The following is a 17520-nucleotide window of genomic DNA, read 5'->3' on the forward strand; positions in this document are numbered from 1 at the left end:
TAAAACTAAATATATGTAAGTTTTATTAATTTACTTTAAAGTACACAATTCAGAATTTTGTTATGAAATTGATATGCATAAATATTAAAAATAGGCTAATATAGTGGGGGCCTGGGTAGCTCAGCAAGTATTGATGCTGACTACCACCTCTGGAGTCATGAGTTCAAATCCAGGGTGTGCTGAGTGACTCAGTGACAACAATACATTATTTAGGATTTAATATATGGTGATCTAACTACAAAGATAAAGAATGTTTCATATGTAAATTATTGTCTGTTTACATAGAAAATGTTGATGTTAACGAATGTCATGTCTCTTGCACTGTTTTGAAGATATAAAATTCATGATAAAGTATGCTCTCTTTCTAAGTGGGAAACTGAGTATGTTTAATACAAAGGCTCGTAAATAAATTATCTCAAGAAGGGAGAGGACTGACCATAGGACTTCTCTAAAGAAGCTTCTGATTGTCTCGGGGCACCTTTGGGGTGTGGTCAACTTCAACAGTACAAAGTCTATCCACCTCAGACAAATGCTCACTTCCTCTTCAGCTCTCTTCAACCTTCATGCTCTTGCCCTTGTGGTTTGTAGCCTTCTCCGTCGCCCCTCAAGTCCCGTGCAATGTAGAGTCCAAGAAAGCTCGGAACGCGAAGTTCTGAGGAAATTCTTCTCACTCTCTGCTCTATGACTCACACATGTGATGGAAGTCGCAAGTCTTCCTGGCAGAAGGCTTCGCTTCAAAGCCCACTTCATTATTTCAGCAACAACCCGACATCCACGATCTTAACAGAGGTCCCAAAACATTGATGGAACAACCAGAATTTTCTACAAAGAGCCAAAGAACCAAGGAAATGCAAGTACATCTCCAGACTTTGCTGAAAATACTGGTGTCTCTTTAATATAACTCAAGTTACTCGATTGCAAATTGAGCTGACTAAAAGAAGTATCGAAATTCTCAAGGCATTGTCTATAGACTCCATAAAGTTCAATTTCTCTGTACAGATCATTTCATTCACCTTCTGTTACAATTTACTCACCAAACTGTTTGTCATGTTTGTCTATGTATTTAGATTAGCAAAAAAGTCTTGTTTGTATTCAAAGATAATTTGACTGTGGTATATTTTGATAAATAATCTCATCACTTGATTTTTCAAAGATCTGTGCTCCAAAGCTCGAACCATATCTAAACATATTTGTGATATTATTTTCAATAAGCCATGAGAATAGTATTATTGCAATAAGTGAATTGATGAATTTCCCTTATTAAAGCAAATTTTATTACAATAGAAATTGTGAATGCATCCTTTCACTTATAGGACAGTTTATAAATGTATATATATATAAATATTAAAAATAATTTTTTGATTTTAATGAATTTATATAAATACAAAATTAAAAATGACAAATAAGTATTTTGTCTCAAAATAAATGTGATACTTTCCAGGATATTCATTAGCTACATAAATTGCAATATTTTACAAATGATTAAATATTAGGTAAAATTGTCTTAAAATCAACTTTTAGACATTACATGCAATGATCTCATGGAACAGGAAAATTTATTGGCTGATGCTACTTAAGCGACGCCCCTAGGGAACTACGTCACAGGCTCCATAAAGGCGCTCACTTTGCGCCATTTAGTCAGATTTTCTGCATGTAGGCATGAGCCTATGCAGCTGCTAGAGAGTATGGCCAGCTTACACAGCATCTCATTCCCACTCAGGGAACCAGGGTTATGCTTCACGTAACTGAGACGTTCCCTTTCGTAGGAACACAAGCTGCGTAATTGCATTGGGAACAATATATATTCACGCCATGCGAACAGTAGCTGCCAACTGTCTATGCCCGTGTGGCAAGCATATAGTGGTGCACAAGCGAGAGAGAGAACCTGGGAAGCATTAGTCAAACCCTCGTCCAGATTATAAAATCTAACAAATGTATACAGAGAGGACCATCCTACCACCATACAAATGTCCTCCATGGATACACCTCTAGCCAAAGCCCACAAGGATGCCATGGCATCATAGAATGAGCTTGAATACCCGAAGGCGAAGATAAACCACACGCTTTGTGAGTACTTGAAATTGCATCAGCTTGCCAATGAGACAGTCTTTGCTTGGACACCGAAACACCCCTGTTGCTGCCACCAAAGCATACAAACAATTGCTCTGACTTGCGCCACTGGCTAGTACGGTCAACATAAACTCGCAGCACCCGAACTGGGCAAAGCATATGCAATCTTTCATGATCCTCCAACTCAAATGGGGGAGGATAGAAAGCCTTAAAATTATTAGTCTGCGAGCGAAATGATGTAGAAACGACCTTGGGCAAATAGCCCAAGTGAGGTCTTTACACCACCCTTGAACACCCTGGTGAAAAATCCATACATAAGGGATTAATCAACAGGGCATGCAAATCACCAACCCTTTTAAGTGACGCCAATGCCACCAGCAGGGCCGTTTTAAGAGTCAGAAACTTATCAGGGACTGTTGCCAAGGGCTCAAACAGAGCACCCGAAAGCACCTCTAAAACAACAGATAAATACCAAAAGGAACGCGGACGGGACGAAAAGGTCTAAGCCTGCGTACCCCAAACATAAAACGAGAGACGAGAGAATGTCTACCGACAGAGACTCCATTGATAAGCGCACGCTCAGCCGCTATAGCGGCAACATAGACTTTAAGCATTGCCGGGGCAACCCTGGCCCCATAACGCTCTTGCAAAAAATCCAGCACTACACCGACAGAGCAGTGAACCGGATTTTTACCTCACGCTGTAAACCAAGAAGCAAAAATATGCCACTTGAATATATAAAGCTTCCTAGTTGATGGAGATCCAGCATTCAGAATGGTATCAACCACAGCGGGGGATAACCCATCATTCAAATGAGCGCCCCATTGAGAGTCCATACCCATAACTTCCACAAGTCTGGCTGGGGGTGCCAAATGCTGCCCCTAGCCTGAGACAACATGTCTGTTCTGACTGGAATCTCCCAAGGCACTTTCTCCAGGAGAGAGACCAGAGTCGAAAACCATACTTGAGATGGCCAAAACGGCACCACTAACAGAAGCCAAACCCGATCCTCCCGAACTCTCTGCAGAACTGGGTGCAGCATCCAATGCGCCGATGCCCAGCGGTGCCGGGGTGAGAGGGAAAACCAGATGGGACAGTGTGACGTCTTGCTCGAAGCTAACAGATCCACTTCCGCTCTGCTGAACCATCTCCAGATTTGTGCCATAATCTGAGGATGTAATGTCCACTCCCCGGGCAACAAGCCCTGTCTGGACAGGAGATATGCCCCCAAATTCAACCGGCCCGGAACATGCACAGCTCGTAGAGACTGCACATTGTCCTGTGCCCACAGAAGTTTGCGCCATGCCAGTCTCAGCATGGCATGAGTATGCACTCCTTCCTGGCAATTGATGTAGGACACCACCGTCCTGTTGTCTGACCGGAAGAGGACAACGTCAGCAGCACCATGAACATCTCCAGACAGTTTATGTGCCGATGTTGCCACTTGCCCGTCCAAACCCCGTAGGCTGGACAACTTTTGGATACTATTCTAGTATTAAACAATAATGGGCAGATGGTATTGAACTGTCAAATCATGTTGGGCAAAACTGCAAGGTAAAGCAGTATCATGTACAAAAATAGAAAGTAGGCTATGCCTTGTAATCTCACATAGGTCAGTCAGTTGCACTGTCAAGACCCTGCTTTTTACACCATAATTTTCATGTAAGGAACGTCCCCTGTTGTATGACTCAGATAAACCTTAATATACAGGTGCTAAAACAAAGTTGACAGTTTAAAGATCCCACCGTACTGAAAACAGTGAAAAAGAGTCCCTGATAACCTTGGGCTTAGATTTATGTTAATCCGTCACATAGGCATCATTGGTGTTCCATGAGAAAATTAACAAGGAGGTCAATATGTGTCAAGACTCAAGACGTGCATCAATTCTATTCCTGAGTCAAGTATACTAAGCCGAAATCCAATCTAAACACACCTGTTCTCAGAACTCTGAAAAACCTATTTAAAAATGCACACAAACAGAACAGACAGGAAAATAACTTGCTTAACATGCCTGAGCCCAAATAAGTTGAGAATGCTTAAGAATGTAATTTACTTGCTATAAATACAACAACGATGTAATAATAATAATAATAATATTAATAATATCAACAACATAGAACATTATATACACTATGATATTCAAGCCATTTACAAAGTTATATTTTTGTAACATTGTAATTTTTTTATTATTGTTATCATCATCATCATCGTCATCATCATCATCATGGCTATGTCTTTTTGGACTTTAAGCAACAAAACAGAAACAGACACAGGATTGAATTTAAATAATAAGCATGTGTATCAATAAGAACTGAAGACGGACTGACCTAAAGCTGTAAAAAAGGTATTCCCACTCTCCAGTTCTGCATCAGCCATTGGTCAGTTGAATCAGAAAGTACACTGTGCTTATCTGTCATCCAAAAACTCGATCTCTGCATTCTATGATATCAAAGCCAATTACAAAACGATCTATATTAATACTTTATAAACTATAAACTATAAACTATAAAAAAAAAAAAAAAAAAAAAAAAAAAAAAGAAAACGTATAATCATTATAACACAACTTCAGACATTCATCTAAAAATTTTGATTGTGTTGGGAATATGAAGTAAACTCGAGTCACTTCTGTCCGTAATGAAGAAGTTTAAAATTGTTATAAAGTGCCTATGATCTGTCTGAATATATTTTCATCTTTGTTTATAAGAGCAACACAAAAATGGCTTAATAAAGTGATGTGCTGTTTATTCTTTGTTTCCCACATGTGTTTTGTGTGCTGCATGCATGCATGAACTTTCACCAAGGAGCATACTAGCCACGCAGCATCGACAGGACATTCATTGATCGCACTAACACATTCTTTAACACGTTCTTTAATCTTTCACTTATGAGTATGCATCAACTTTAGTTTTTATTTATTTATTTATTTATTTTAGAATCTTATTCCCAAACACAGATTCGTTGAACACTAGTGCCACAGCTTGATGCATTCCACTACTCTTCGAGAACCTCAAAAGTCACCCATCTGTGGCTCTCGATACGCTTAAAAATGTTTGTGATCTTTTTATTCCATTTGACAGACTTGGTGTTCACAAGACAAATGCAGGGTGGTGGGCTTCTGTGGACTTGTTTCTTCCCTTTTAGGAATTCTGTCAGTTTTGAGGCCTAACCTCAAAATCAAGCCATGATTTAGGGCATTGGGAAAATGCTTTCGAGTAACATTACATTATTAAAGCGATTGTTCGATTGATGAAAATGTCATCATTTATTCACCATTATGTCATTCCTAAACCGTGTGATTTGCTTTCTTCAGTAGACCACAAAAGGAGGTGCTAGGAAGGATGTTCATGCTGCTCTTTTCCATACAATGAAAGTGAATGGTGACTGAGGCTATAATATATATATATATATATATATATATTTTTTTTTTTTTTTTTTTTTTCATCTGACTGTTGTGAAGGGATTTTTGTTGTTGATAAGGGAGATAACAGAGAATAGCACAGGGCTAAAATGCAACAGTGCACCTGCAGGATTGTTCCTATGAGTGCATTTACATTCTCAACAAAAAGAAGAAAGAAGCAGTGTGATTTAGATACTTGAGATTTTGCAGTGTGCCCATGGCCACATACTGTTCACTTTCATTGCTCAACTTTCTTAGATATTTGCTGAATAATATGTATGCTCCCTATAGGTGGAAAACCATCTGTGGAATAATGCATACATTCTACCTCATTGTGAAAGATTACAGAGTTATTTACAGATGTACAGTATATTTGAGAATATAACTAAGGGTACATACATTTTTACAATAGATGAAGACAGGATTTGTCATTCAGTTGTGATTTCCAATTTTATCAAGACAAAAGATGACTTGTATTACTATTTAATTATTCTTAATTTGGATGTAATTGCAAGCTGTTCTTAGCAATAAACTGTCAACTTTAATAAAGGAACTTTATGCACCGTTAAAAAGATTCTGGTGTTTATTTTGTCCACTTGTCTACCAAAATGTTTCAGCAGTTTTACCCCACACTGGACATCACAAATAATAAATGCATTTGGACACAAAACATCTCTTACTAATGGAGAATAATTAAATTGATGCATGAATTTATAATTACTGTGTTCTTATAATTGTATCATATTTATGACTACAATTTGTTGTGGTGAAATCTGAGTCTAAACTTAATGCTTTGTGGCCTAAAACAGAATGTGCACGCATAAGTTATTTACCCATCCAAGTTCAAAAGAAATTCAACTGGCAACATCTTTAACCAATACTACTTGTTTGATAATGGTATAAAGAGCAGTATCAAATTAACTTTGTTATACAGGTGCAGTATTTGCCCCATGGAATTGATTTTCAGGGGCATTGTTTCACCATTATAAGGTGAAACATATGTGTATGTATTCAGTACTGTGCAAAAGTTTTAGGCACTTGTGAGAAATGTTGCATAGTGAGGATATCTTAAGAAAATAATGCCATAAATAGTTTTCATTTATCAATTAACATCATACAAAGTCCACTGAACATAAACCAAATCAATATTTGGTGTGACAACCTTTGCCTTCAAAACAGCACCAATTCTCCTAGTTATACCTGAACACAGTTTTTCTTGGATGTAGGCATAGGATGATCCAAGCTTCTTTAAGAATTAGCCACAGTTCTTCTATTTAGGCTGTCTCAATTGCTTCTGTCTCTTCATGTAATCCCGGATTGACTCAGTAGATGTTGAGATCCAGGCTCTGTAGGGGCCATACCACCTGCTGTAGGGCTCCTTGTTCTTCTTCTATTCAATTCTATTTGCAAAGGGAATGTTGAAAATCTAAAACTGTATATTGCAGGTATATTGTATAACATGTCATCCATTTATGTAATTTAAATAAATCCTCAATCAGAGCAAATTATTGGCTGCACATTCAACAACACCACTACAGGTCACTACAGTGTCTGCAGAGACACTAAACTCATCAAAGAATATTATTAGTTAAATGTATATCAAATTTGATATGTAACTATATCAAATCTGTGATAACAGATAAAAACCAGAGGAATTCAGCATGAAGGCATTTTTGCTCCCACATTTTAAATATCAGTGGCATTTTTGAACAGAGCCATGATTAATTTCTGAGCCCTGGTAAAAGTCACTTTGAACTCATTATAGATCCTTACAAAAGAAACAATCGAAATTAAGCTGCAATGTTTTTATTCCTGCAAAATAAGCTAGATTTATTTCAAATATCCTTTAACTGCTATTAAATAGGAAGCAACAGTCTTTATGCAAACTGCTCTATGAGATCAGGTACACAATGTTCTAAACATACAAAACAATGATATGAAGAAAAAAATGCAAAGCATAAGACAAGTGCATTGTATTAAGTTAATGCGGTCCAGTTTATTTAAGGCATCTACATCAATACATGAAGTTGCCCCATGAAATAATGAAACAAACTGTTAACAATACAAAGAGAAATGCTATTTTGGCAAATCAGTTATCAGTTTTCCAGCCAGATAACAAATCAGGTTTAAGGATTAGAGGAACTAACACTGTAGTGACATAACAGATCAGCAGTCTCCACAAGAGAAATGTCAAAGCGCAAAAGTGACACAAAAATACTTCCATAATGTACGAGGCTATTGGCATAGTTAACTGATGAACAAGAATTACAAGGACAGAGAGGGACTTTGGAAAGACTTTGAAAAGTCAGAAAAGACTGCTTTTAGAATGTTTGGTTGTTTACATCGAGTCATTAAGTTGAGTTCAACAGAAGACCACTGAGATCCCCCATCTGTGTTCATCAAGTACTACATTCTGGGAAATCAGACATACTGTATACTTTCACATAAAATATGACCCAAACGAAATCAGGGTAAAAAAATAAAATAAAAGAAAAACCTGATATGGTCTATGAAGGTCACCTTCATGCCTTTAAAGGGAGAAAATGCAGAACTCATAAGAACTTCAAGAAACAAAACTAGAAATGCCATACCAATAAAACATACACAAGTAATTTTGACATGTAATATTTCCTGTTAAAACATTACAACCAACTGATAAGGTAATGAATAAGTTGTTTCATTAATCTATATATATATATATATATATATATATATATATATATATATATATACACACACACACACACACACACACACACACACAGAGCTAGAAGTTTGGAATAATGTACATATTTTGCTCTTATGGAAATAAATTGGTACATTTATTCACCAAAGTGGCATTCAACTGATCACAATGTATAGTCAGGACATTAATAACATCAAAAATTACTATTACAATTTGAAAACAATAAAATAAAATAAAATATTCAGAACTTCTTAAACTACTTCAAAGAGTTCTCATCAAAAAATCCTCCACATGCAGCAATAACAGCTTTGCAGATCCTTGGCATTCTAGCTGTCACTTTGTCCAGATACTCAGGTGACATTTCACCCCACGCTTCCTGTAGCACTTGCCATAGATGTGGCTGTCTTGTCGGGCACTTCTCACACACTTCACAGTCTAGCTGATCCCACAAAAGCTCAATGGGGTTAAGATCCATAACACTCTTTTCCAATTATCTGTTGTCCAATGTCTGTGTTTCTTTGCCCACTCTAACCTTTTCTTTTGTTTTTGTTTCAAAATGGCTTTTTTCTTTTCAATTCTTCCCATAAGGCCTGACCCCAGAGTCTTCTCTTTACTGTTGTGCATGAAACTGGTGTTGAACGGGTAGAATTCAATGAAACTGTCAGCTGAGGACATGTGAGTCGTCTATTTCTCAAACTAGAGACTCTGATGTCTTGGCCTTCCACATCTCTTTCTGTCCTTGTTAGAGCCAGTTGTCCTTTGTCTTTGAAGACTGTAGTGTACACCTTTGTATGAAATCTTCAGTTTTTTGGCAGTTTCAAGCATTGTATAGCCTTCATTCTTCAAAACAATAATTGACTGATGAGTTTCTAGAGAAAGCAGTTTCTTTTTTGCCATTTTTTACCTAATATTGACCTTAAGACATGCCCCATCTATTACATAATGTGGCAACTCAAAACAAACACAAAGACAATTTTAAGCTTCATTTAAGGAATCAAATAGCTTTCAACTGTGTTTGATATAATGGCAAGTGATTTTCTAGTACCAAATTAGCAATTTAGCATGATTACTGAAGGATAAGGTGTTTGAGTGATGGCTGCTGAAAATGGGGCCTGTCTAGATTTGATCAAAAATTACTTTTTTCAAATAGTGATGGTGCTGTTTTTTACATCAGTAATGTCCTGACTATACTTTGCAATCAGTTGAATGCCACTTTGGTGACTTAAAGTACCAATTTCCTTCCGAAACAGCAAAATCTGTACATTATTCCAAACTTTTCGCCGCTTGTCTGTCTGTGTCTGTGTGTCTGTGTGTGTGTATATATATAAAGATTCAAAACAAGATAAAAGAAACTAAATGTGCTTTAAAACATGATTGTTTCTGCTGTTTGGTGTCTAAATAATAACAACATATTAATAATAATAGTTATCACCATCATTATTTTAAGGACACAGTGTGCTGTGGTTAGAGCACTGGACACAAAATGCATGAGAATATTACCACTGCTGTATTTTGTTGTATTAGATTAGGTTTTTCATTTGCTGCTTCAAGGTTAAGCTTTTCAACTTTCCTCTCATTACACAAGTGACTGCTGGAATTCTAGATTAAACTTGGATTCCAGAGCAAAGCTGAGTATATAAAGGTCTTATCTAATTGACAGTCTGACACAGGTGCTTGGATAGTTTACATGGACATTCATATGACAAATTGCACCCTTGTACGCTACAGAGTTTGGTAGGATTACCCCAGAGTCTAGAAAATTCCAGGCTTCCCTTATTCTATCCAGTGATTAAACTCTCTATTATAGTCAAGATCTTACAAGTACTGTATACAAATATACATTCAGTAAAATATCAAAATAGAAACTGTGCTTAAGTTCTCAAATAAAGCACTGATAGACAGTAAACAAAGTAAAGATAACCATCTCTCATCATCCAGGCTTCATGATTGTACCATAAAAGCAGCCCGCAGCCCTGAAGATCAGAGCACAAGCCATAGTTAGAGGATCAAGGGCAACAGTTAGATATATGCTGCATCTGGGTGCGGTAAATCTATTTTGGCTCAAGAAATATAACCAAATCCCTTGCTAATGCAACACTTTTTTACACAAACAAACAATAAAACTTTAAGGGCTTTAAGTCACTAGTCTTGGCCTTTGTTTGATAGTTTGGGCTTTGATCCTCAACTTCCACACCATTATCCACAGTTTGTGCAGAGGCAAGAAGTGGAAATGCCTTTTTGTGTTCAAGAAACTACACTTGGTCCTGCTTTATTTCCAACGAGGAGTCTTTTGGTCTGTACGACCAGACTGGGAAGGAGGAGAAAAGAATGGCTGGCACTAGGACGGTGCTTGTGTAAGGTCATAGTCCAGAATCAGGCATTTGATGTGTGACAGTTTCTCATGGAGATACTCGCAACGCTTCTTCTCTTCCCGGTAGCCTGGGAACTTCTGAAGTAAAAAGACAAAGACGATTGTAAATACACAGCACACTGCGAGTCAAAAAAGAACATCAAGATGAGCATGGTTTCACATGTTTAAACTAAGGCTGGGTATCTGTACTGATTTCCTGATTTGATTATAATTAGATACGTTAGATCTGCATCTTAAATATTCTTTAAGGTAAAGTGTGTAATTTCTGTCACTAGCGGAACCAACCAGAAATTAAAAATAATGCCCGTTTTTAAACAGGTTTCTCTAACACCCTGTCTGCCATCGGTTGACCAAAGAGATAGTCCCGGCCTAAACTTGCGCCATTGGTTGAGCCAATGTTGCTATGTCAGGCAACTACTTGTACATTTTTCTCAAGTACTAAGTTAGTTTCCACAGCAAGCTAGCTCAGTTTGAAGGTGACATCTGCTGGACAGAAGGCACACTACAAATGTTTATTAAGAATCTTTCTTTACACATCCAGATAAAAAAGGCATACCGGAATATGAAAAACACTGAGCATTGTTTTTTACAAATGTATCTCGTATTGTATCAAAAATGTGTATATTTTTACCCTGCCCTAGTTTAGACAGTCCTTAAAATGCTAAATATGCAGTTCAGTAAAGGCCTATTTACACCCAGCCTGTTTTTTTCCTGTGCGAATGTATATTCTGAACCAGCTTTTGAAATGGAACAACGCTTTCCTATGGTGCTTTTCACACCAGGCCCAACAAATCGTCCGCATCACTCCAAAGGATTTTTTTCAGTTCATGAACCCTTAGTACTGCAAACACCAGCCCGGTCTGATTTTTTAAATCGCTTATAATATATTTGCATGTATTATAAATGTTCATAATCATAAAGGCACAGTGTATACCTGTGCTCTTTTACATGTCTCACGCACAAAAACACTGAATGCAATGCAAATATGCAGTAAATAAATTATATAGAAGATGCAAACACATATTTTTTATTATATACTGTATATGTAATGTGCTAATGCCTCATTATATCATATACCTGGTGTTTTGCCTTAATGTACATTATTTAATATGTATTTTACTGTGCCTGTTTAATGCATTTTTTGCATTAAAAATAGGTTCTGTAATTTGTTTGGACCAGCTTGTGGTAAAATGTCAATAAAAAGCAACACTACTACAAGACAAACAAATTACAGAACCTCACTGCTATTTTTATTGCAAGAATAATATATAACATATAATATATAAGTTGCCTACTCCTGTATCTGTGCTCTCTCACAATGCACAAGAAACATGAACTGAATACAAATATGCAATAATAATAAAAAAAAAAAAGACAAGACAGTGAGTCTGTGTTTTCTGTTATATTATTTTTAATGTTATGCATCATATTTTCTATACCTGTTTTTCCTTAAAGCACATTTAACGTACACTTTCCACATATATTTATATCACTGTACCCTGTGTTATATTATCCAGGCATTAAAAAAATGAGAAGTTCGATTCGGGAAGCCGTTTGGAATATTCTCGTACAAAACTACATGTGCAAATATAAAGATGTATATTCATGCAACAGCACTCTTTACTCATCTCATTCTATATTCCTTAAAATGCATTAAAAACATGGAAAGAACAAATTGAAACAGTTTCAACAAATAAGTGTTAAAAATACTAATATTATGCACTGACAGCTGAACAAGGTCCAAGCAGAAAAACAAAATAAATATTTGTAGAACAGCACCGCCTACTGTACAGGGGTGAATTTTTTTTCATTTTATTTGTTACAGTGTAGGTGTGAAAAGACCTTTCGTTAGCAGTTAATCTCACAAATTTGTCATGAATTTGGTGTGAATAGGCCTTTAGATTAAATCTGCTTTGCAAACATTAGCAAAATAATGATAAGAATAATACTAATGTAGACTCTCTTACCTTCTTATACTTCCTATACTTATCCATTATTTGATCTTCCATTACCTAAAATTAAAATCAAAATCAAACATATTAATTGCCTCTTAATTACATCATTTATTATGTAACTGTTACATAACATTTGCTAAGGCATTATCTTGAGAAACACTCGCATTGAAACATTCCATGAATAATTTCTAAAACAGGCTTGGATATTAAGGTCACAAAAAGGTATACTTTCCATACCTTATACTCCTGTGTCCCAGGAGACAATGTTTTTATCTTGGATCCCAGCTGAACAAACATCTCAGTAACTTTACCTATGTGCTCATGAAGGTCTCTGTACTCGTCATATTCTGCACAGAAATCCTCTTTGTACCTCTGTCGCTGCTCAGAGTCTGTAATAGTGTTGTATTTTCTGAAAAGAAAAAGAGAGTTTGTTTTAGTGAACTAAATTATAATTATAATTAAATGATTAATTATATTATTAATAATAATTATAATAATTATTATTAATAATAATAATATTATTATTTATTAATTATAATTAAATTATTATTATTAATTAAATTATAAGTAATTTGATACAATAGCAATAAACCAGTAGATGGCACTGCAGATCAAAACAAATTTGGATTATTCACATCAGATTCCATTTTAATGTCTCATAAGTATGGGTTGCTTGTTTAAAAACATCAGTCCTTTGTGTGAGTTTCAAGTTCAAGTGCAGACTATTTAAAAGAAAGAGCAAAATTATAGGTTACAGAATTAAGCTCTTGTGATTTCTATATTTTCAATTCTAAAACTTGAATTCAAGTGTGTCAATTTGACTGTGAACAATGGTGATTTAAATTTATGCATCTCTCATCTTTGAATGAACAAAATCATAGTTATTAACACAAGGAGCTAGAAGTCATGGTTACTTTGTTACATTCTAGCAAGCAATTTTAAACAACTTACTAAAACACCCCAAAGGTTTTTAAATGTTCAACATTGTTCAGTTTCTGTTGCATAATTCATTTGTATATCAGCGGTTGCAGGCAATCTCTACTTGTAATTGCAATCCCCACTTGTATCTGTTTTTACTCACAATAAATAGTCAGGCAGCTCCTCGGGCGAGGCACAGGTGACAGGTATGTTGGGCCGCTCATGTTCTAAATATTAACAAACAAGAATGACAAAATGGTTTATATAATCTGTTACGATAAGGAATGTGGAGGGTAGCTGTCGCTGACAAAGGCCACCTTATAAGACATCAATCTTGAGCAGGAGGTGAAAGCAAGCTCTGCACGTCTTACAGAGGGTCACCCAGCTGTTAGAGAGTTAATCATCTACTTTGGTGCTAGGGAAGAGCACAGAGAGGTAGTCACCTCATACGCATACATCTGTAAGTTCAAAATACACAGGAATATTTCCTGAATTGCTTCGCAAGTCCTAACCTGTTCTGCCATTACTTTCCTTGAAATGAAAGTGTCTCTCAGCTAAACCACTTTTGTGTTACTGAGACAATCAGTCACTTTCACAAAAGTAATGACAAGAGCCGAAACAGGGCGTTCTCATTCCATTAAGTACCTTTCGGAGTTGTTGGACAGAATGTTTTGACAATGTAATTATTTTTTTTTATTTTTTATGTAACAGCAGTTATAAGCCATCCAAAAACTTCTACAAATATAACTGGGAGATGCTGTCTTAAGATACAATGACTCCATCTGCCTTTTGGCAGTGAAAATAAATATTAATATATCCACAATCTGTGCTAAAATCAAGTACACCAAGTAGCATGCATTACCATACAAAAATAAAAGTAATTGAAGGCATAATGCTTTTAAATAATATTCTTATTTTATCATGCAGTAGCCCCAAAAAGTATTTGGGCACTTTTTGACACTCAAGTCTCACAAAATATCAGGCAACTGCAAACAAATTATTTGACCTTTCACTTTTGTGCCTATGTTTTTCCAGTCTTTTATTGTCCAGTTTTGGTGAGCCTGTGCCCACTGCAGCCTCAGCTTTCTGTTCTTGGCTGACAGAAGTGGAACCTGACATGATCTTCTGCTGTTGTAGCCCATCCGCCTCAAGGTTCAATGCGTTTTGCATTCTGAGATGCTATTCTGCTCAATACAATTGTACAGAATGGTTATCAGAGTTACTGTAGCCTTTCTGTCAGCTCGAACCAGTCTGGCCATTCTCCTATGACCTCTCTCATCACAAGGCGTTTCCGTCCGCAAAAATCCCGCTGACTGAATTATTTTCGTTTTTGGCACTATTCTGAGTAAACTCTAGAGACTGTTATGCGAGAAAATCTCAGGAGATCAGCAGTTACAGAAATAATCAAATCAGTCCATCTGACACCAACAATCATGCCACGGTCGAAATCACGGAGTTCGAAATCACATTTTTCTCCATTCTGATGGTTGATGTGAACATTAAATGAAGCTCCTTACCCATATCTACATGATTTTATGCATTGCACTGCTGCCACATGATTGGCTGATTAGACAATCACATGAATAAGTAGGTGTACAGATGATCCCAATAAAGTGGTCAGTGAGTGTATATACATTTTGTTATTTGAAAAGCTAGCAATATTTTCCTTGAAAAGTATATGCTATATTTCTTTAAAATAAATGCCACTTAGTTGGATATTTTGTTATATAATGCAAAGGCATTCATACATCTTTCAACCGTGGTTTAAATTGTCTAAAAACGTTTTGAGGCCACTGTATAAAAGTTTATGAGGATTCTACAAATGAAGACTGCACTTTTAAGACACAACACACTGAAATTGGGAAAAGACATGGAACTAATTACGATCTTAAGACAGACAGACAGAGCACACCCACCATTAATATTTTCCTGGTTCTGCTTGAAGTCTGGGCTGGTCTCAGCCCACTCAGGTTTTAAGCGTTCCCTCTCCTTTTCTTTATGCTTCTTGGACTTCTTCTTTTTGTGCTGGCCGTTTGCTAGGTGCTGGTCAGTGCGGATTTCAGGTTCAGTTCGTGGGTGTTTGGGGCTGGAGAGAGGCTGCTGTGCTGGTACTGATGGCTCTGGTTTGGGGGCACTGTTAGACTCGCTGAGCTTATGCCGCTGGTAAAGGCTGTCTGGGCTCTGCTGAGCGCTTTTGGTACTCTTCCCGAACTCCAGTTTGCTCCGCAAACTTGTGTTCCCATGGTTGGAAGCGCTACGTCCCATGGATGAGCTTAGATGTCCATTGGAAGGAGATTGCAAGGTCATGTTCTGGTCAAATAATCGTTGTTTTTTGGGTGTCTGACTTTCTGGATGGTCAGAAGGCACTGGGCGTTTCTAGGAGTAAAGAAAGAGAAAATGTAACAAACTTAGCGAATGAAAAAGCAGCGTGTCTAGAATCAAATTCAGATGACAGCCACAGACCGCCTAGGCTCCATTTGCTGACTGTCTTGTGTGTATTGCACAGAAAACTTTCTCGATCTGCCAAGCTGTAATCTGATTGGCTGATTTTACACAACTCCTGGGAGTAAGGGCACACAGAGTTTTATCAGTCCGCCTGAAAACAAAGTGGCCCAGAGTTTGGCAAATCACTGGATTTGCCAAAGTTTGCCAGGTTAGTGGCATCAAGTCTTTCCGAGTTTTGACTGAGGCACTTAGTAGCAAGTTAACAAGATATTCACAATCATAACTGTATATTCTATTAAATAGTCTGTACTTATTACTTTTGGATAGGCAGAATTTACACATTTTCCGCTATTTTTCAGGTGTTGTCTATACTACGGTTCATGAAGACTGCCATGCCATTATTAAAATATGTTTCAATTCAGATAAAATGTGGTTGGTTGCTCTACATGTCAGTCAGACGTCTCTTCCTGTATACGTGGGCGGTACTTGGCCAGAATAAGCTTTAATGTGAAACAGAACTTCAGCCGTTTAGTCAAACGTGTCTACGTGAGACTACAGAACGCCAAACACCTGAAGGAGACCAGCAATATTGCAGACCAGCAATATAAGCACCTCCAGCACCTCACTAAAACAAAAGAGCAGACGGCGCCAAACATAATCTTCTCCACGAGAAAAAATAAACAAATTAAAAAAGGGAGACTTTTCTCACCTCAGGTGATAAATCAAAAATTCAATGACAAACCTGTCTAGAGCCTCTGAGAACCACTGAAGATATGCAATACAGCATGCAAAACAGTACTGCAAAGCTTTTGCAAGATTCAAATTATTTAGGCTGTGTCTTGTTTGGAAGGCTGCGTCCTCTGGAGGTTGCATTTGTCGGCAGAATACGTCATCGAGGCTGTCTCGTTTCAGAAAAGCGAGTAGGACACTTCGAATGTGACCTACTTTCACGGGAATTCGGAGGATGCATGAGGTGTATCCTTCGTGGGCACTCATAACCCACAATTCTTTGCTTCAACGGAAATATCTAAAAAATAATACGCCAATTTGCCTGTAAATATGATGTTCAAATGCAAGGAATGTTAATTCCCAAGTTGAAGTACCTCAGTAGATGGGTGCAGAGTATATAATATGTATAATTATATTAATATATAATTAAAATAAAGTATTGGACTAAAACTACACCTGTAAAATCTAATTTCTTTTCTCTTTACATTATAACTCTCCTAAAATGTACCTCATACATTCCCTTCCAGAGGGACTTTGTTCCATTCTCACTCAAAGCGCCCGTGCTTGTTAAAGAGTGGCCTGCTGTCATAGCAACCATGTTACATTCCGTTTCCGTTTGTCCTACGAAGGCCGTCTCGTTTAAATGAGGCATGTTTAAAGGAGGATGCTTGGTATACTGCAGCCTTCAAAGGACACGTCCTACCTAGCATGCAGCCTTCCAAATGAGACACAGCCATAGACTGGGCAAAGCAGTAGTTCTCCTTATAGGTGCATATTTACCATGGAGAGATTCTTGACAGGGCTGAGCTGGGATGGAGAATCCCCTGGGGTTTTGTGGAATGAATGGTTAGACTGGAAGGTTTTCAACTGGCTACTGCTGCTGTTGAGAGGCTGGAGTTTTCTGGATTATCAGAGAGTGAAACACTATCAAAATGTCATTCCATGTATA

At 37.1% G+C, this 17520-nt stretch overlaps 1 protein-coding gene across 1 annotated transcript in view; it reads right to left on the bottom strand.

Annotated features, from left to right (window-relative positions):
* Positions 1-8139: 8139 nt before the first annotated feature.
* The window catches only part of LOC127417421 (RNA polymerase II elongation factor ELL-like), a 56436-nt gene continuing 47055 nt past the window's right edge, over positions 8140-17520 (bottom strand). Inside the window, exons 7-12 of the mRNA XM_051657470.1 lie at positions 17352-17472; positions 15314-15773; positions 13561-13624; positions 12717-12888; positions 12492-12536; positions 8140-10602 (exon numbers count right to left, since the gene is read on the bottom strand). Coding sequence (XP_051513430.1) covers positions 10492-10602; positions 12492-12536; positions 12717-12888; positions 13561-13624; positions 15314-15773; positions 17352-17472 — 973 coding nt within the window. The 3' untranslated portion in view covers positions 8140-10491. The remainder of the gene's footprint in view (positions 10603-12491; positions 12537-12716; positions 12889-13560; positions 13625-15313; positions 15774-17351; positions 17473-17520) is intronic.

Source organism: Myxocyprinus asiaticus, chromosome 26, assembly GCF_019703515.2.
Source record: "Myxocyprinus asiaticus isolate MX2 ecotype Aquarium Trade chromosome 26, UBuf_Myxa_2, whole genome shotgun sequence".
NCBI lineage: Eukaryota > Metazoa > Chordata > Actinopteri > Cypriniformes > Catostomidae > Myxocyprinus > Myxocyprinus asiaticus.